Source organism: Sapajus apella, unplaced genomic scaffold (genome assembly GCF_009761245.1).
Source record: "Sapajus apella isolate SASKATOON/1434 unplaced genomic scaffold, GSC_monkey_1.0 scaffold18, whole genome shotgun sequence".
NCBI classification, from domain to species: domain Eukaryota; kingdom Metazoa; phylum Chordata; class Mammalia; order Primates; family Cebidae; genus Sapajus; species Sapajus apella.
Genome location: NW_022436958.1, coordinates 29,117,366 through 29,138,688, shown reverse-complemented (window position 1 = coordinate 29,138,688; position 21,323 = coordinate 29,117,366). Strand labels below are relative to the sequence as shown.

Below are 21,323 nucleotides of genomic sequence, written 5' to 3'. Positions count from 1 at the left end.
TTCTATATATAAATTAATATATAAAAGGCGGCTTTGGATAGTCTCCATATGTACCTTATTTATTTGATTTCATGTTTCATTTTCTGTAGTAACTTTATCATTCATTTTTCATCTCTTAGGCTGGAATGTAGTGGAAAAAGAACTGAACTAGGTAGAAGTTAGAAGATTTAAGATCTGGCTCTGGCTTGCTCCATCACGTTCCGGCAGTGATGATCTTAGCCAAGTTTGAACTGCTTGTGGCAGGGGTCTTGTTTATTCATTTCAGTATTTCCAACCCCTAGCACATGCTGGGTCACAAGCACAGTTTGTTGAACTGAGTCTTCTCATTTGTTCAAGAAAGAAAGTAGATAAAGACAGTGTGATCACTTGCTCTACTGCTAGCATACACTATTAAATATGACTTATTTTCAGATTCTTTGGTTGGTGACTATGGCAGAGTCAATTGTTAAGATATTGAAGTGAAAAACCATTGATTTCATGATTTGCTATTTCATTTCAAATTAATGCAAATAATGGTGTGTGTTTTTTGTTTGTTTGTTTTTTTGTTTGTTTGTTTGTTTTTTACATTTTCTCTCTAAATAGGCATAAATTTTTAAATAATCATCCACTACTTCACAAGGTCAATAGAATGGTCATTGGTAATAATGGCTATCCAGAATTGTTTTTCTTGGTTACAAAATTGAATATATAAGAGGTAATAGGGTCTGAGTCCACTTAAACCTAAGCTTAGAAGAGAAACTCTAGTTTAAGTGAAGTGACTATGTAAGTAGTTCAGACAGAAGTCAAGTGCATAAGAGCCTTTAGTTTTCTGTGTATATTAGATAACTTACATAATTACTTGCAAAAAAACCACCTGGAATTAATTTTTATGAAAAATCCAAATCCATCATTTTGTTAACTTGCTGAAAATGCACTTCTTTTATCTCTGGTGCCTATACCATTTAATAAAAATCATTCCTTATATTTAAGAACTTAAGTTGAAATGGCCGGGGACAGAGACTATTTGTAATATTGTACTCTCTTCTCTATTTTTGTTTTTAGTATCTTAAAGGTGAACTTAAAAGCAACACTGATTTTTCTAAAATACTGTAAATTTAAACAAATATCATTAATTATCAGGTATGGCAATGTGGTGGGCAGTTGGAGATTATGCCTTGCTCTGTTGTTGGACATGTTTTTCGCAGCAAAAGCCCTCATAGCTTTCCAAAAGGCACTCAGGTGATTGCTAGAAACCAAGTTCGCCTTGCAGAAGTCTGGATGGATGAATACAAGGAAATATTTTATAGGAGAAATACAGATGCAGCAAAAATTGTTAAACAAGTAAGTTAAAGCTAAGTAGTTAAAATACAATAAAAATCTGTAACAAGTTCACAGGTCATTTTGCTTTGATTCATCTCAAGCACAAAACATCAAAATAAATTGAAAGTAGATTTATAGTTTTAACTCTTAATGTATGTAACTTATAAATGCCAGTTTCCTTTTTTTTTTTGAGACGGAGTTTTGCTCTTGTTACCCAGGATGGAGTGCAACGGCGAGATCTCGGCTCACAACAGCCTCCACCTCCTGGGTTCAGGCAATTCTCCTGCCTCAGCCTCCTGAGTACCTGGGATTACAGGCATGCACCACCATGACCAGCTAATTTTTTGTATTTTTAATGGAGACGGGGTTTCACCGTGTTGACCAGGATGGTCTCGATCTCTTGACCTCGTGATCCACCCACCTCGGCCTCCCAAAGTGCTGGGATTACAGGCGTAAGCCACCGCGCCCGGCCCCCAGTTTCCTGATTTTAAGAAAAAAACTAAGTAAACTATTTTTGACAAATCAGGAATTCTACTTGATGTTTTTAATATGAAAGATACTTTATTTTTGTTGCTGCCCTGGTTCAGTATTTTACTCAAAGAACATTAAGTAGAACTGGGATTTTTGTGTTGTTTCTTTATTTTTTTTTACTGGTTTTAGGAGATATAACACCTAAATAAAGGTTCTAAGTGACATTTTGCCCTGGAGATAGAGGCAATGTCTTAAGTGGCATGAGAATGAGCCAAGAATGTCAAGGCTTTTTTTTTTTTTTTTTTTTCAAGTTCTAGTTCTACTACTTACTGGAAATGTTACTTTGGCAAAGCCTTTGAGTATGTAAAATAGGGAAGACGCTTCATAGAGTGGCTGCAGGGTGGCTGGACATGGAGTGGATGTTAACATGTTTCTTTTCTCTCCTTCCCTGTTTTTAAGCGATGAAATACACATTCTGACTCTCTCCCAGAGTAGCTGTGAAATAAGAAAGTGATAAGTGCTAACAAATACATAGTACTCTTGTTACTAACCTGTCATAAATAGATTATGCTCTGTAGGACCATGAAACCTAACACATTGAAGTGAGTTCCAATAGTCTTAATAATATTAGATGAGGTAAATTAACTAGAGAGTTTAAGACCATGCTTCAATGAATGGTACTCATCTCTTTGTAGGAAATAGACAGTGCTAATTTGTAGGCATTGTGGGTGGAAGGTGGAGTATTTATTGGGAGTCAATGGTATCAATATTTTGGCTGTTGTGGTAAAGAAAGATCTGGTTACCTCTTTCCCCTTTTCTTTAGTCTCCAGTGTCTCCCTGATAGGATGAGAATTCAGAGCACTACTGTGTTAGATTGCTATCTTTTTACCCAAGGCCATGAAGACAAATTGGGCAGATTGTGTACTGCACAATAGTGTTTGGCTAGGCTGGCAAGTGGGCACTACATGAAGCTTATGCTCTGCTTGTCCCCCACAAAGGTGCACATGAGTCAGCCAGTACCTGTTTGTTACCACAGGATAAATAATAATAAGCTAAGCAGAACTCCTACAGACTCATGCTTTTTGCTAGAACACCTAGGTTTAAGACATTGATGTTGGCATAAGAAAATCTTTTCTTTACTTGAACTGACAAGATTGAGTATTTACTTTTGCATGCATTTAGATATTATCAGTACTTTTTCTCTAATATTTTGCCTGTAGGTCAAATACCTTAAAGTTTAATACTTTTTTAAAAATTATTTTCTTAGTTCCTTAAAGGAAAAAAATTCATTTAATTTGAAAATTGCCTTTTTCTTCTAAAGGTTCAGTTGCGGATATGGTTAAGAACAAGCAACACCCTTGGACTAGAAAAATTACTCCCAATGGGTTGTTTCTTGCTGGTAGTTTTCTGTGATCTTGACAGAGAAGAGATAGAAGTTTGCTGTATATTGGCACTGTCTACACCTGCTTTCTCACACCTCACTTGGCAGATCACTTTTGGGTATAAAGTTGGGACCAATTTTGGATGCTCCCACTACCATTCTTTTGCCCACAGAATTTCACTAGAAATCTTTGTCTTGTAGGGGATGTTTGTGGCACAAATGAAGAATAAAATAGCGTAAGTTTAGTATTTTAGTCAGCACTGAAGTGGTCTTGACTCTCTTTAAAGCCAGAAATGAACAGGCAGGCATACTTTTTACTTGAACGAATGATGATGCCATTGAATTGCCTCTTGAATTTTTAGCACGAATTTTTAAATATACCAAAATAGAAACACATATAGTAGGATTTTAATTACTTTATCAGTGTTGTTTTAATTAAGCACTCCCTTCATTCTCATATTTCTACAGAAAGCATTTGGTGATCTTTCAAAAAGGTTTGAAATAAAACACCGCCTTCAGTGTAAAAATTTTACATGGTATCTGAACAATATTTATCCTGAGGTGTATGTACCAGACCTTAATCCTGTTATATCTGGATATGTGAGTATTTTCCTGTTCCTTTTTCACTTAATATACTTCTTGCCACCAACGTTTATGTGGTTCCAGGAAAATTGCTGAAATACTTTCTGGTTTATTGCTTTTGAGATTTTTACATTATAATCAGTAACATTACTTTCTAAATTATTTTACAAATATATAAACCCCACAGATTTAAAAACTTTTCATAACTTAAAAATTTTCCTTTAGATTAAAAGCGTTGGTCAGCCTCTATGTCTGGATGTTGGAGAAAACAATCAAGGAGGCAAACCGTTAATTATGTATACATGTCACAGACTTGGGGGAAACCAGGTGAGCACTGCATTAAAAATCCTTCACTTACAAAGCATTTACAAGCACAAGTAAGATGTTGCCTATTTTTCAGAAGTCCCAAAGCGGCTTTATACTTGGGTAAGCTGGTGTGTGCAATGCTTTTAGACTGAGTTTGGCAATTGATATTGATAAGTATTTTATTTTGGTTTTTACTCTGACTCTGAAAACAATTTGAAGTAGCTTACCCATTTAAAAAAAAAAAAAAAAAGGAGGCTGGGTGCAGTGACTCACACCTGTCATCCCAGCACTTTGGGAGGCCAGCGTAGATGGATCACTTGAGGCCAGGTGCTGGAGACCAGCCTGGCCAGTATGGTGGAACTTCATCTCTACTAAAAATACAAAAAGTAGCCAAGCATGGCGGTACATGCCCGTGTTCCCAGCTACTCGGGAGTCCGAGGCTGGAGAATTGCTTGAACCCGGGATACAGAGGTTGCAGTGAACCAAGATCATGCCACTGCACTCCAGTCTGGGCAACAGACTGAGACTGTCTCAAAAACAAATAATAATAAATAAAGGAAAATGGGAAAATAATAAAATAGAATAATGCTATTTGAAATTTTTTAAAAAAGAAACTTCTATATAGATCTTTGATGCTTTGACTTTTGCATGACTATTGGTGTGGTGAGTTTGCAAGTTTGCACATAAAGGCCATATATAACTGGACTTAATCACAAATTACATCAAGTGTTAATAACAAAATAGGCATTGTAAATTAACTTTGTGGGCCACAATATTATTTCAATATGTTCCTCCTTCTCTCTCAGAAGAGGATTCTCCTTGATTAGTCACATTTCTGCTTGTTACTACCTTTTGACTATTTTATTGATCAGATTCAAATATCAAATAATACTATTTAGTTGGCTATGGGTTGAGAACATGTTAAATACAAACTTTCCGTTTTCTTAAGCTTCCTTTTCTTGCCTTTTGCAAATCAACTCCTGGAAAGATTAGACTGTATTTCTCTCATTTTGATCATTCAACAAATTCACTGAGTGATCCCTATATGCTGAATACTATGATCGATTCGAACTATTTAGTTTCTAACTCCTTTAGGAAATCTGTAATTGAGCATTTCCTGAGGGTAATGCACTTCAGAGTGTTCTGGGGTTATAGAAAAGGCATCTGAATGAGACTGGGTGCTCACCCATTTTCCTGAGAAAGATGACATTTGAAAACATTTTTTAAAAAAGTAGGTGGGAGCTAATGAGGTGGCTGTTGGGAATGGGAAGAGAATAAGAAGAGTGTGAAGGAAAGCGAACTGAGGAGAAGAGCCTGGAGTATCTCTTCTGGGCATTGCAAGTGTTTTGGTGTAGAGTCCAAGATGTGTGTGAAGGATTTTTGCAATAATTAATACCCATGATGTCCTATTTTAATGGGACAAAACTTTGAGATGTCCATTTTAGGAAAAAAGGTCCTCCAGTTTATCTCCTGGTCTACCCTTTTCTGTATTTCTTCCTATCCATTAGACTCAGCTTAATCTAGTTCTAATCCTTATTTAACTAAATCAATCGATCTGCTAAGGGCAGATGATACAGATGTTCAGAAGCCAGAGCTGGTGAACTGGATCTGTAGCTGTATAATTAAGGTGTAATTCTGAAATAAGATGAAGATATATATGGACACATATAGATATACATACATCTATACCTATATCTATATACATATGTATCTGTACATGTATGTCTATGTGCATAAGTCTATATGCATCTTTTTAAAGAATGTTCTTTCCCTCAATATATTAGAAGAAAAATAGTTATATAAATAATCACATTCTTTGGAAATAACACTGATTTAGGCTTGTAAAAAGATTTTGAGCAAAGGTAAATATTTCTGTAATTGTAAAAATCTTACTTCTAAGTGTACATACTTATAAATTTATCTTAGGCTTCTTCTAGCATTACATTTATTTTATCTTAAAAGCTGAATATATATTGTACACATTGTTTTTTTTTTTCGTTTTTCTGTTATTGTCATAAAGATAATAACAGCTTTATTATAGCTCTATATCAAAAGTATGTTTATATTTTAGATAGAATATAGCCATCTTTTAGAAACTGGGGGATGGGAAAAAATTCACATATTCTTTCAACTGACTGTCACCATAGTGAAAAGATAAAGCTTCTGATCTTGTGGAGCTTATGTTCCACAGGAACAAAGAAAAACAATTTTAGAAAAATATAGCAGGTAGTGTGTCTGGGGTGGGGTGGTTATTTTAAGAGGTGAGGAAAGACCTTTTTGGAAAAGTAAACTTAGAGTGGAGGCCTGAATATGTTGAGACAGTGTTCCAGGAGAAGATGCTCGTCTTGGAGGAAGGATTTCCAAGGGTGGAGGCCCAGAGGCAGATACATGGAGAAAGGAAAAACCAGTGTGCCTAGAGCAGAGTGGTCTAGCAAAGAAGGGTAGGAAATGAGGTCAGGGGCATTGATAAAGGACCTTATCATGTAGGGTTTAATAGGTCTTAACTCTGAGTTTGGACTTAATTCTGAGTTTGACAGAAAGGATTGAAGAGTTTTGAGGAAGAGAATAAATATTGTCTGGTATATATATTAAACAGATAACTTTGGCTTTTGTTACCCTAACACAGCTGTTTATTTCATTTTGGTTTATATCCTTGACATTTTATTTTTAATCAAGCATTGCACTGAAACTGTTTTGCAGATTTTAGTTCCCTGAGTGCTAAAATTTTGATATATCATGTAACTTGTTCATTTTTTGATGTTCCCTTCTACTTTTCATCAGATAATGTTTTACAGCATAAAACTTCATTGTGACAGTATTTGTGTATGCCAAGTAAAATAAATACTTTGGTTATGTGACTAAATTGGTCAATATTACTAGAGCAATGCAGTTTGAGTCATTATATCTTGATTATATTTACTGCTTTGCCTCATCCACTTTCTCTACTAGTTGTAAGTGATGGATATCTCCAACATTCTCAGCTATCCAATTATGTCTTTTTTGTTACCACCATACTTTTAATATCTTCCAATTTTTATAATTTTTATTTTCATGACTTTTTAATAATTGGTAAAATATTCGACAGCCTTTGCTATCATCTTTGAGATCTTAAGGTTTATCTTTCTTAGCCAAGTATAGATAGAATGCTATTTTCATCGTCTAAACCCATTTTCTTCCAGTGTTTCCATCTGAAGAACTACTAGTTATAAAAATGACTGATGTTTTGCTGGTGGGAGGAGATAAATTAAGCCTGAGACCAAGAGTAGGGAAACTCAAGATATGTGGCTCTGTGAGTTCAGTGAATGCTTGTAGAGTGCCTGCTCTCATATACTGATATACATAAAGGGTTTAACACAGTGCCTGCCTAGCATGTAATAAGGACTTAACAAATATTAGTGCTCCTACTAATTATTTCATTATTGAAAATCAATTATGTTAACTTATTTTGTCTTTAGAATGCCAACATTATGAGATATTGGATTTGTAATGGGTGTTATGACTCGATAAATTGCCTGACTTCAGTCTATGGGGAAGCCAGCTCTACACACACAATTCTAATAGAGTAGTAGAGAAGTTATGTCTGATATACTATGGGAAGCTTGAAAAGGGTGTAATTATTTTGCAGCTGGGCAAATTCAGAAAAAGCCAAAGAAGGAAGGTAATATTTGAACTGGCTCTTGAAGGATTAAAAAGGAGTTAGGCAGAAAAGGGTCAAAAGGATCTTCCAGGCAGAGGACAGACTGTAAAGCAAAGTCTTAGAGTTATAGATACATATGTTCTGATTGGTAGAATTGTGTGAAAGAAGCATCATATATAACTGGGGCAATGGTTGATGCAAGATCAAAAATGAAAGATTTCATGTACCAATTAAGGAGTGTGGACTTTATCTTAGCAACAGTAGTGATTCACTTAAGCGAGGGCAGTCGGAGATCAAACCAATGCTATAAAATACTGTCTTGCAGCAGATTGGATTGCTGGATGTTAGGAACAGAAATTGGAGGTAGCTGTAGGTGTTTCAGTAAAAATTCTGAGAGTCAGAGTAACAGAAGTGAGTACATGGAAGTAAAAATGGATGGGATGTTAACATCTGAGAGGAATAGTACAGCTAAGGGATGAATTACTTGAATACGTTGAGAAAGAGAAGCATCAATATTAACAATAGCTAAAATGTATGAGAACTCTTCATGTGCCAGTCATTGTTCTAAGCGTATTACACTTATTAACCCACTTATCTTCTTAATCCTATGGGTTAGGAACTATTAAAGGACCCATCTTCAACTGAGAAAACAGGCATGGTGAACAACCTGAAGTCCCTAGTTTAGTGAAAACACCTTTAATTGAGATGAAGAAGAGAGATGGAACACTTGTGGGAGAGAGGCAATTAATGTACTCATTAGAACTCTTCATTCCATTTTCTGAGGAATGTCTGGGGCAGCATCCCCAGACTTGATAACTTCCAAATTTCAGTATGGGGAGGAAGACAATACCTTCTTAATGAAGTAACCAACTGTTGATGAAGAAAGGCTATTATATCGTCTATCATAAAAACTCAGCTTATGTTTCTGATAACTATTTTTATTGTATTATTTTCTTGAAATAAAAATGACTTCATTATTTAACAAGTTGCTGATGTATTCACTTATTTTGTAGCTGAGCACAGGGGGTGCTTTTGTCAATAACACTGTTCTTCCTTCCATAGTACTTTGAATACTCTGCTCAACATGAAATTCGGCACAACATCCAGAAGGAATTATGTCTTCATGCTGCTCAAGGTCTTGTTCAGCTGAAGGCATGTACCTACAAAGGTCACAAGACAGTTGCCACTGGAGAGCAGATTTGGGAGATCCAGAAGGTACCTCAGTGCAATTACCACCTCTTTAACTATTTTTCTTAGCTCTAATTGCTTGTCTGGGAAAATGAGTGGAACATGGTACATTAATATTACCTATCGGAATTTTTCTCCCTTTATTAACTTTGTTGAAGCATGGTATATGCAGATCAGCACTTCTGTGAATTATTAATATTAGTTGCTCATTTTTTTCTATTTAGGGTTTCTTCTAATGCTTTTTGCAACAGCTGTATATTTTTTTGTGGTAGAGAGAAGAAAATAATCATTATATCTTCTCACTTGAATTGATTAATTTTTTTCTACCCTCTTTAGCACTTTTTCATGAACGTAGAATTGAGAAAAGACATAACTGGTCTCTTCTGTTTTTAAATATGTTTTAAGGCTTAGCTGTATCATGGCAATTCTTACCTGAACGTTGTTTTGTACAAAACTAGAAAAGCTTAACAGTTTTTATGATTTATGATGTTTTTAAGAGTTTGTCACCTATGGATATATCAAGGGAATACTTGTTTGAAAACGTGATTCAGACCTTGTTCTGTCTGCCTCTCTTCGTTATGTAATACCTTGTTAATTAAACAGTAGTAGTGTAAAAGGTGGCACTTACACTAGAAGCCAGCAAGAGTTTATCAGATATGTTTGATCTTAGAAAGTTTTACTTAAGAATGGTGTCTATTAGGATTGCTTCAGTGAAACCATAAAGTATTTTTCGTATTTATCCGTTAAATATGAGTCTTAAAATTTAATGTCTGTTGTTTCCTTTTATTCTAGGATCAACTTCTATATAATCCATTCTTAAAAATGTGCCTTTCAGCAAATGGAGAGCATCCGAATTTAGTGTCATGCAACCCGTCAGATTCACTCCAAAAATGGATATTTAGCCAAAATGATTAAGTGTTCCTTAAGATTAAGGAGTTGAAAAAGGAGATATTCTTTCTCATAAAACTGTGACTAGGCATACACTGTAGTTTTGAAAATTATGCAAAAGCAGCTAATTGTAACTTATTCCAAGTGCATTTTTCTTATTTATATCTTAAAATATCTATGTAGCACTACTACAGAAATTCTGCAAGTTTCTGTTTCAAAGCACAATAACTAGTAATACCAAAGACTATTTCAAAATGTCCAGATGTAGGGGAAGAGATGTTTACAGTATGATGAAAATAATTTTCCAAGTAAAGTGGTGTTTGTGTGTTTTGTACACTTAGGGATATGTATAACTACATTCACACACTCACAATTTAAAATATTTCCCCTAGTTGTTTTTGGGGGGATAGAAAGAAAGATTTGTTACTGTATTTTTTTAACTACATAGAAGTGGATAAATGAAGGTCAACATTGGCCTCTATGTATAAACCAAGAAGTTTTTACAGATCTAGAATTTATTATTTTAAAATGCAGGTGAACTTTTTTTGCCTTTGGTTTACTTGTCTGTCAAATGTTTCCTTAAACATGAAACTGAATAAGGAGAGGAATATTTTTAACACTTAAATTTCTTGGCAAATTTTAAAATATTTTTTAGTCTGCAGCTCACTCCACTTGAAGCACTTAAGTCTTCCTTAAATGACTTTTCTTAAGTAACTATACTGTGTGTTTTCCCAAAGCACTTTTTTAAAAAAAATTATAAATTACTATCTGTTGAAAACGTGTCATTTTCCTTTCTGCTAGTATTTCTTTTCTTACCAAAATCCACTAATCTTGAATGTTTGTGACAAATGCAGAATACTTGACTCATTTAAAGCTAAATTTTATTACTGAATCAATTTTAATTGTAATGGATTTTTGACCTTGTAATGGATTCTTTTCATCAAATAAAGTCTTATTTTTATGTGGAAAACACAATAAAAAATCCTCAACACTATTGTAATCATTTGATTAAGTTTTTTCCTCTTATGGGCAGAATCTATAATCAATAATAGGTAGGGGAATATAGATTTTTGTATGCTGAATTCCTAAGAACCTATTGTTTGTAAAGCCATTTGATATTTCTTAAGGTACAAAAAATGAGGAATAGTAAATTTTCTGTGTTCAATATTTAGAAAATTTTGTATTTCTGATGACTTCCCTTGAGCAACTGAGTGACTTTTTAAAAAATTTGATGCTTGCCTAGGAGATTTAACACTTTTTTTGTTGTTGTTTTTGGTCATTTTATATTTAGATCTCCTTTATTCTTGTTCCAGAAGTAAAATATGATTGGTTTAATATTTTAAACCTAGTAGAGCCTCAACTGTACAAAAAAGAGCATATCTTAGTTATTGGCCCCATCTTCTCATTGTTTGCTTGTAAATTTGAATTTCGTTAAGAATCCTGCATTCTCAGCTGGACATGCTGGCCCAGTCTCTAATCCCAGCACTTTGATAGGCAAAGGCAGAAGGATGATTTGAGCTCAGGAGTTCCAGACCAGCCTGGGCAACATAGCAAAATCTTGTCTCTACTAAAAAAATAAGAATTAGAAAAATGAAATTAAAAATAAAATTAGCTAGGTGTGGTGACACACATCTGTAGTTCCAGCTATACAGGAGGGTGAGGCGGAAGCATTGCTTGAGCTTCGGAGATCGAGGCTACAGTGAGCTATAATTACACCACTGCACTTCAGTCTGTGTGACTGAGCATGACTCTTTCAAAAAAAAAAAAAAAAAGCCTACATTCCCTAATTGATTGATTCAACTAATGTGTATTATGTACCTAATTTTCTGTCAGAAGTTGTATTAGTCCATTTTCATGCTGCTGATAAAGACATACCCAAAACTGGGTAATTTATTAAGAAAAAGAGGTTTGTTGAACTCCCAGGTACACACGGCTGGGGAAGTCTCACGATCATGGCAGAAGGTGAAAGGCATGTCTTGCATGGTGGCAGACAATACAGAATGAGAACCAAGGGAAAGGGGTTTTCCCTTATAAAACAATCAGGTCTCATGGGACTTATTCACTACTGCAACAACAGTATGGGGAAACCACTTCCATTATTCAGTTATTTACTACTGGGTCCCTCTCACATGTGGGAATTATGAGAACTACAGTTTAACATGAGACTTGGGTGGGGACATAGCCAAACCATATCAGAAGTTTTGGTAGGCAGAGTAAGACTTGTTATTGCCTTTGAGCTATGTCTCATGGGTCAGAAAGAAAAATAATTTTAAAGTAGATTGTAAGTACCAGTAGACATGAATATCCATGAGCATATATTGCTCTTAGGTCTTATTATATCTCTAAAAAATTATTTTTCAAATATGTTTTATACATGAACTTAGGTAAAGCATGATTTTTAAAAAACCAAAGTGTATGTATCAGTCATATATTGTCATATCATGATCCAAATGAAATCTTCTTAGAGTAGGTTGATACTATTATGGGAAAGTCCTTCTTACCTGATTTTGGAGTCTCAGGCTATTGCTCAAGTGTCATACAAATCATGTTATTAAGGACTGGACCATTAGGGTGGGTAGTGCCTTTTAAAAGTCTGAGTTTTGGAACAATGATAACAGGGAGTTATTTATGGAGCCTGGCTGCCATCCACCTGAGACTTAACTGCACTCAAGTGTGAAATTGTGAAATTCTTGCTCAATTTGAAGCTGCCATGGCAAATGGCCTGGTTGCTACAGAAGACCTGGCATGCTGCCTTCATTCTAGAGGACCAAGTCCTAAGAACTCTAGGTTGGTAAGCTGCACTGCCAAATCCACTAGGGTTAACCTGATGGGCAAGCTCACTGAAATCTGAGAGGGGATCGCACAGTGAACCGTGGAGAAATAAGCAACACTAAAATTGCCCATTACTATAACCAATTATGATGGACTTTTAAGCCCCTGTATTAGCAGAGACTGGTCCTGGACAATTTAAATAAGTACTTTATAAGCCATCAGAATATTAAGTGCAAAAAGGTAGAGAGTTACTATTGCTGAAGAAGACAAGTCTGACTTTATAGGAAAGACTACAAAAAGAATCATTTTTAAAATGCTGTTATATGTAGATGAGAATTGTAAAAGATAGGCAAAACAAAAACCCAGGAAGATTCTGTAATTATATTGCTTCATAATTTAAAGACAGAAGAAATAATATCTTTAGACAATGCATTTTTAGTATGGTTTGTGCAGGAAAGATGTTTGCAGAACTTCCAGAAACCAATTCATACTCTGTAAAAGGCCTTGGCCCTATAGTACAATATCTGTGAAGGAATTAATACCTAGATACAAATGTAGTGGCATATGAGTGTTTGTAGTGTGTATGTTTTAAATTAAGATATTTGACATGTTTTTATGAATTTATATTTTAATTACCTTTTTCAAATTATCAACCCACCCAATCTTTCCTTTTCCAGTCCTGTAGTCCTACCTTTTCCACATCATCAGCCCAACTATATTGCAAAGGGAATTTATCCAACACACGTAGTCCCTCTTGCTCTCTAGTCTTCCACAATATCTAGGAAAATTTTGTGTCTGTTTTAGGAATTGTGTTAGGCACCAGGCACTAATAACATACAAAATAGTCCCCATCTGAAGGCAGGGAAAGTTATGGTTTGGTGATACGGTCATCAATATGGTCTCATAATGATGTTTTGAAGAGAAATAGGTCCATGATGGAGTCAACTTCTGGTGAGTCCACTGACAGGAGCTAGAGGAGAAAACAGGCACCCCATATTTTAGAGGTGAATAATTAAGAAGTAATGCTTCTTAAACCTTATTGTGCACACCTGGGGATCTCATTAAAATGAAGATTCTGATTAATTAAGCCTGGGGTAGAGCTTGTAATTTTGTGTTTCTGACAAACTTTCAGGTGATACCAAAGCAGCTGGCCCTGGTATCATACTTTGAATAAAAAGGGCTACCCAGTGAACTAGTGTCCAGGGTTCTTTGAGACTACCGTGGTGACTTCGACCATGCTTGACATCCATAATTACTTCGATTACCACCAGAATTCAATGCCTCTTTATCATACATTATGATCATTATGCTTCCTGAGCATATATATATCTTCTTCCAATATGTCTTCTGCCGCAAGCAACTTCCAAGTTGTTAAATTCAAAACCCCTTTTCCTGCTGCTGTTTACGCAAGCACTGCAGCAGTTGAAGCAGTTGATTGCACTATCACTTTTGAAATTGGTGACACACTCTCCCTTCTGGGCTTCTATGGCACCACAAGCTTCTATCTCCAGTCCCACAGCTCTGCTTCAAACTATCATTACATCTCACGTGGACTAAAATAATCTCTTAGCTAATTGCTCTATTTTTTGGTCATTTCTCTAGTTGATTTTTTCACAGCAACTTAACATTTTAAATAAAACAGCAACATAGCTCCTCTGCTTTATAATCTTCCAAAGGCTCTCAAATTGTTCTTAGGGTAAAATTCTTGCTTCTGGTTACAGCCTATGAGTTCCTATATGACCCACTACTTGCCAATTTCTCCTGCATCATCTAGGACCACCTTTTCTGTGCTGAGTGTGTTTCACACAGAGTAGTTGCCTTCTATTTGGCTCATGTATCAAACTGATTCTTGCTTTAGAGCCTCTGTTTTCTTCGTCTGGATGCGCCTTGTAACAGTATCTTTTACATGTTTCTGTTCTCAGCTCAAATAACAAATTCTGGGAAGAGACCATCTTTTATGAAGTAACCCAATCACTACTGAATCACACGTTTATTTCCTTTGTTACATTTACTACTACCTGAAATTTTATGTGTGAACTTATCTTTTGTTTCCATAAAATGTCATCTTCACAAAAGAAAGGTGGCACATATACACCATGGAATACTATGTAGCCATAAAAAAGGATGAGTTCATGTCCTTTGCAGGGACATGGATGAAACTGGAAACCATCATTCTCAGCAAACTGACACAAGAACAGAAAACCAAACACCACATGTTCTTACTCATAAGTAGGTGTTGAACAATGAGAACACATGGACACAGGGAGGGGAATATCACACACTGGGACCTGGGGGTGGGGGGCAAGGGAAGGAATAGCAAGGTGTGGGGGGATTGAGGAGGGATAGCATTAGGAGAAATACCTAATGCAGATGATGGGGCGATGGATGCAGCAAACCACCACCATGGCACATGTACACCTACATAACAAACCTGCATGATCTGCATAGGTACCCCAGAACTTAAAATATAACAAATAAATTTTTAAAAAAAGAAAAAGAAAAAAATAAAGTTTGACTAGAATTGAAAAAAAAAAAGAAATAATGAAATTCATATCATGTTAAAATTTAGGTAAATTCAGTGTATCATCAACATAAAACAACTCTATTTTTCAAGGACGTTTACATTAAATACAGAATCAGTGCCAATGAGGATGGGCTATGAGTAAAGGAATGAAGAATGAAGAAAAAAATATCAGCAAAAATAAGTAAGGACAAAAAAGACAGATTTTTCTTAGACTGATGAAGAGCAACAACAAAAACTCTTGATAAGAAATGTTTTTTGAGTAGATACATTATTTCTTCAAAAGATATGTTACAGAAAACATAGGTTTATTTACAATATTCTATAGTACAAGAATAACGGAACCAAGAAAGAGAGGTACTAGTTCACATAGCACAGTGTATCTATGAAACTCATTACTTAAAGAGTTTATGTAGGTGAAAATTTTGAATAAAGTAGACTCAACAAAATTGATGACTGACAAATTCACAATGAATAAGAAAAAATAGAACAAATAGCATGTTCCCATGTTTTCAGAGCAACATAGAAACTCCCTTGGATATTACATCTGTCATACAGCATGAAAAGTTAATTATGACAGTATTAGCTTTTATTTAATATTATCATAATTTTATGATATTCCTTTAAAATCTCAGTCATATATTGTGTAAATTATTATGGCAGAAGTCTAATTTTTTCCAGTGGATCTTTTGAAAATGTTTCTTCTTTAAAAATAACATTGATTGTGAAAAATACTTTTCTTTGAAAGTGCAGGTGGAGTTCATGGTGTCAAAAAAGTTATTTTTAAGAACTTACTTTTAAAAAGAAAAACAAATAACTTTTACTTGTTTGTAAAGAATCCTTGTTAACTAGATGTAGCATTATTTCTGTTATTCTGTGTTAGAGTACATTGTTATTTTATTTTCCATATTGCCAGCAATAGAAATTAACTCTGGATGATTTAAGTGGAAAAGAAGTTTGTTGAAAGGATATTGAGTAGTTAGCAGAGTCATTTGGAACACTAGAGAAAAGTCTTAAAAAATGGGCAGGCAGGATAAAGCAAAGCACATAGCTTTGAAGCTAAAATTATGCTGCAGAACTTGACTGGTGAGGATATTCTTTCTGCTTCCAGCAAATGCTAGATGAATGGTTTGTACCTCTCATTCCCCATGCATTGGCATTGCCTGCTGCTGACATTGGCTACTGTATGACCCCCCTGCTATAGCTGTGACTGGATCCTCGAAGTAACTGCTACTATTGCTGCCAGAATGGATTCTCCACTAGTGCTGCTTTTCTCACTAGTTCCCAAGTCAATATCCAAGCTGAATTCAGAGTAACTGAGCCTGTTCATGTGTCCTGCCCTCAAGGCAATGGAGACTGTGAAAGCAAGTATCTGACTTTGCAGCTTCTGCAGTTGAAGGTGGAAATTTCACAGGCACAGAAAGGGAGTTCGGATACCAGGTGGCTAAGAAAAAAAAAAGACAAACAACTTTAGCACAAACCTTAGGATTTGTAAACCATAGCATTCTTTTCCTCACTACTTTTTAAACTGTAAACTTTTAAATGATTATATATATAGACATATATTTATATATATTTAATATATTTATAAATGCCATTCATATATTCATTTCATATGTATATATGTATATATATATGTGTGTATATGTGTGTATATATATATACACACAACATTCATTTAATCATATTGTAGGCACTTTCTTGCTTTTCTTTTGTTGACTTTCAAATAGGTCAAAGTTAATACTGTATTTTTTAATTTCTGTACTTTGTGGGGTTAGATAGTATATTCATAATTTGTTTTCTCTGAGCAGCAATTTTAATTGTTTTTAAAATTAGTTCTTAATGCAAAATAATTTACATATAATAAAATGCACAAAATTTAAGAGTTCAGTTTAATGAGTTTTGACTTGTAGATATCCCTGTAACTGCCACCCAAAACAAAATCTAGAATATTTCCTCCACACCAGAAAGTGCTCTGCATCTCCCTCCACTCAAACTTTCAACCTTGAAAGCAGCCATCCTGATTTCTATCAGCATGCATTAGCATCAATTATTCTTTTGTTTCATCTAAATGGAATCATACATTACATATTTTTGTACCTGCTTTTGGTTGTTCTCTTTCATGCTTTTTGATATTAATACATGAGGTTTTGACTACTTGTAGACTCCCTTTTCAAATGCTGAGTAATATTCAATGTGTAGATATACCACAATTTGTTTGTCCATTCTTTCATTAACAATCATTCAAGTTATTTCATAATTTTGGATATTTTGAATAAGGGGGGACTATGATCATTCATATACAATGTTTTTACCTTTACTATTTCTCACTGGAGAAATAGTTCTACAATGAAACATCTTTAATGTTTTCCAGTGAAAAGTGTTTTTACTTTTTTAAAAACATTGATGGATACCATGCATGTTTAACTTTAAAAGGTACAGGTTTTTTTTTAAATGGTTGTAATATTTCACATTTCCACCAGCAACATGTGAGAGTTACCAGTGGTTTCATATCCTTGCCAAAAATTTGGCATTTTCAGTCTTTTTTATTTTAAATATTCTAGTATGTATCTTGTGGTGGTTTTAATTGTTATTTCCCTGATAAGCCCCTTTTTATGTTCACATTGAACAGTCTTTTTTTTGTAAAATGTTTACATATTATATGCATATTTATTGAGATTTCTTCATTATTGATTTGCAGATCTTTATATATTCTAAATACAAGTCATTTGTTAGATATTTGTATTGTAAATATTTTTTCCAAGTCTGAAGCTTGGCTTTTTTATAACGTTTTTAATGTGCAGAAGTTCTTATTTTTGATGTTGTGTAATTTATCAAGTTTTCTTTTATGTTTAGTGCTCTTTATGCTGTAACGAAATCTTTGCCTATCCCAAATGTATGAAGACCTATTTCTATGTTTCTTCTAGATGCTTTATTTTTCTAACTTTTATTTTAGGTCAATAATTAATTTTGAAATAATTTTTGTGCACAGAATAGGAGGTTGAGATTTATTAATTGAATTTTCCATTGTTCAAACACCATTTAGGAACTTCCTTTCTTGAAGGAATTGACATGGTTTGGTTGTGTTCCTACCCAAATCTCATCTTGAATAATAGTTCCCATAATCCCCATATGTCCTGGGAGGGACCAGGTGGAGATAGTTGAATCACGGCAGAAGTTCCCCCATCCTGTGCTCGCGATAGTGAGTGAGTTCTCATGAGATCTGATGGTTTATAAGGAGCTTTTCCCCCTTTTGCTCTGCACTTCTGCCTGTCATCACGTGAAGAAGGATGTGTTTGCTGCTGCTTCTGCCATGATTACAAGTTTTCTGAAGCCTCCTCGCCATAAAGAACAGTGAGTCAATTAAACCTCTTTCCTTTATAAATTACCCAGTCTCAGGCAGTCCTTTATAGCAAAAACAAACTAATACAGGAATTGTGTCAGTACTCTTGTTAAAAATGTGTGGATGCTATGCTTGTGTGTATCAATTTCTGAACTCATTCTTCTGTTTTATTGGTCTACATGTCTTTGCTTATGGCAATACACACTGTCTTAATTACTGTAGTTTTATAGATTGTGTATTGTCCTACTTTCTTATTCTGTTTTAAGTTTGTTTTGACTATTTTAGATTATTTGCGTTTCTCCTGTAAATTTTGAAATCTACTTGTTAATTTACTTTTCCTCCCACAGTGTTTATGCCTTATTATTCTTTTTCTTATTACATTTATTGGAACTTGTAATACAGTGTTGAATAGAAGTAACAATGGACATTCTTGCATTTTTTTTTCTGCTCTTGAGAGATAATATTCACTGTTTTACCCTTAAGAGTGGCCTTTGCTGTAGTTTTTGCACCTATCAAATTCAGGAAATTTCCCTCTAATCCTAGTTTGAGAGTTTGTACCATTCATAAGTGTTAAATTTTGTCAAATATGTTTTTTGTTCTATTGAGTCCATGATAGGATTTTATCCTTTATCCTACTTATCTTGTGAATTACCTATGTGCTTTTCTTGTGTTAAACCAATCTTGCATATGTGGGATAACCTACACTTGGTCATAATGAAGTATTCCTCTTATAAAATAGGATTAAAAAAAGAGTAATCTACTTTTCTATCTGTAGAGATATTCCTATTCTGGACATTTTGTATTAATGGAGTCATATAATATGTTGTTTTCTGTGACCGGCTTATTAATTTAGGCACAATATTTTCAGGATTTGTGTCTACTGCTGTATCAGCATTTTTTTAATGAGCAAATAATATTTCATTTTAAGGATAAGCCACCTTTGTTTATTCATTTATCGCTTAATGGACATTTGACACTTTTTGACTATTATAAATAATTCTGCTGTCAGCACAAAAACATTTGTGGATAAGTTTTTGTTTATAAGCCTGTTTTTTTTTTTCTTTATTTGAGACTGGGTCTGGCTCTGTCACCCAGGCTAGAATGCAGTGGCATGGTCTCCGCTCACTAAAGCCTTGCCATCCTCCCTCCTTAGTCTCCTGAATAGCTGGGACTTACAGGCATGTGCCACCACACCCAGCTAATTTTTCTATTTTTTGTAGAGATGATGTCTGACTTTGATGCCCATGCTAATCTCTAATGCCTGAGCTCAAGCAATCCACCTGCCTCAACCTCCCAAAATGCTGGGATTACAGGCATAAGCCACCACACCTGGCTGAAAACCTGTTTTTAATTCTCTTGAGTACCTAACTAGGAGTGGAATTGCTGGTTTACATGGCCTGTCTACGTTAATCACTTGAGAAATTACCTATTGTTTTCCAAAGCAGCTGCACCATTTTACAACTCCATCAGCAATGTATAAGGGTTCTGATTTCTCCTCATTCTTACCAACATTTTTTATTATCTAACTTTTTTGTTCTAGCTATCCTTGTGGGTTTGAATCGGTATCTCATTTGGGTTTTTATTTGCATTTCTCTGATGAATAATTATGTTGAACATCTTTATGCGCTTATTGGCCATTTGTATATTTTCCTTGAAAAAATGTTTATTGTGATTATTTGCCCATTTTTTTTAACAAAAAAAGAGAAAAAGAAAGAAAGAAAAAGAATAATAATAAAAAAGAATGAAGGAGAGGAAGAAAGAGAAAGAGGAAGAGGGAGAGAGAACGGGGGTGTTGCTTTATTGCCCAGGCTAGAATGCAGTTTAAAAATGGGTATGCCTATAATTGTGCCTAATAATGGAGACATGAAAAAAAAATGAGGGAAGAAAATAACAAACAAGCAGCCAACCAATATTTCATTTAAACCTATTAGTAGGTGTGATGTGGTACTGATAAGAGTGTGTATTTTGTGTATTTAAAGTGGAGAGTTCTATACATATTAATTAAGTTTACTTGTTCTGGATCTGAGTTCAAATCTTGGATATCGTTGTTAATTTTCTGTCTAATTGATCTGTCTAATATTGATGTTGAAGTCTCCCACTATTATTGTGTGGGAGTCTAAGTCTCTTTATAAGTCTTACATATCTGGGTATTCCTGTATTGGGCGCGTATATATTTAGGATCTTTAGCTCCTCTTGTTGCATTGATCCTTTTATCATTATGTAATGTCCTTCTTCGCTTCTTTTGATCTTTGCTGCTTTAAAGTATATTTTATCAGAGGCAAAAATTGCAACTCCTGCTTTATATTTATTTATTTATTTTTGCTCTCCATTTGGTTGGTAAATCTTTCTCCATCCCTTTATTTTGAGTCTTTGTGCCTTGCATGCGAAATGGGTCTAGATGCAGCATACCGATGGGTTTTGGCTTCTTATACAATTTGCCTGTCTGTGTCTTTGGATTGGGGGATTTAGCCGATTTAAATTTAGAGTTAATAATATGTGAGTTTAATACTGCCATTTAATGTTAGCTGGCTGTTTTGCCCATTAGTTGATGTAAATTCTTCGTTATGTTGATGCTCTTTACTTTTGGTATTTTTTAGAAAGGCTGATACTGGTTGTTCCTTTCTATGTGCAGTGGGTCTTTCAGAAGCTCTTGTACAGCAGGCCTGGTGGTGATGAAATGTCTGAGTGCTTGCTTGTTCACAAAAGATTTTATTTTTCCTTCGCTTTTGAAGCTTAGTTTGGCTGGATGTGAAATTCTGGGTTGAAAGTTCTTTTCATTAAGGATGTTGAATATTAGCCCCCACTCTCTTCTGGCTTGTAGGGTTTCTGCTGAGAGATCTGCTGTAAGTCTGATAGGCTTCCCTTTATGGGTAACCTGACCTTTCTCTCTGGCTGCTCTTAGCATTTTCTCCTTCATTTCAACCCTGGTGAATCT

The 21,323-nt window shown here is 34.8% G+C and overlaps 1 protein-coding gene across 3 annotated transcripts in view; it reads left to right on the top strand.

Moving 5' to 3' along the window:
* Window positions 1-11,495, top strand: part of GALNT3 (polypeptide N-acetylgalactosaminyltransferase 3) — a 66,202-nt gene extending 54,707 nt beyond the window's left edge. For all 3 annotated transcript variants that reach the window (XM_032286604.1, XM_032286605.1, XM_032286606.1), the window contains 5 exons: window positions 1,120-1,320; window positions 3,620-3,751; window positions 3,959-4,060; window positions 8,739-8,891; window positions 9,657-11,495. In XM_032286604.1, the coding sequence (XP_032142495.1) occupies window positions 1,120-1,320; window positions 3,620-3,751; window positions 3,959-4,060; window positions 8,739-8,891; window positions 9,657-9,779 (711 nt within the window). In that variant the 3' untranslated portion in view covers window positions 9,780-11,495. The remainder of the gene's footprint in view (window positions 1-1,119; window positions 1,321-3,619; window positions 3,752-3,958; window positions 4,061-8,738; window positions 8,892-9,656) is intronic.
* The last annotated feature ends 9,828 nt before the right edge of the window (window positions 11,496-21,323 follow it).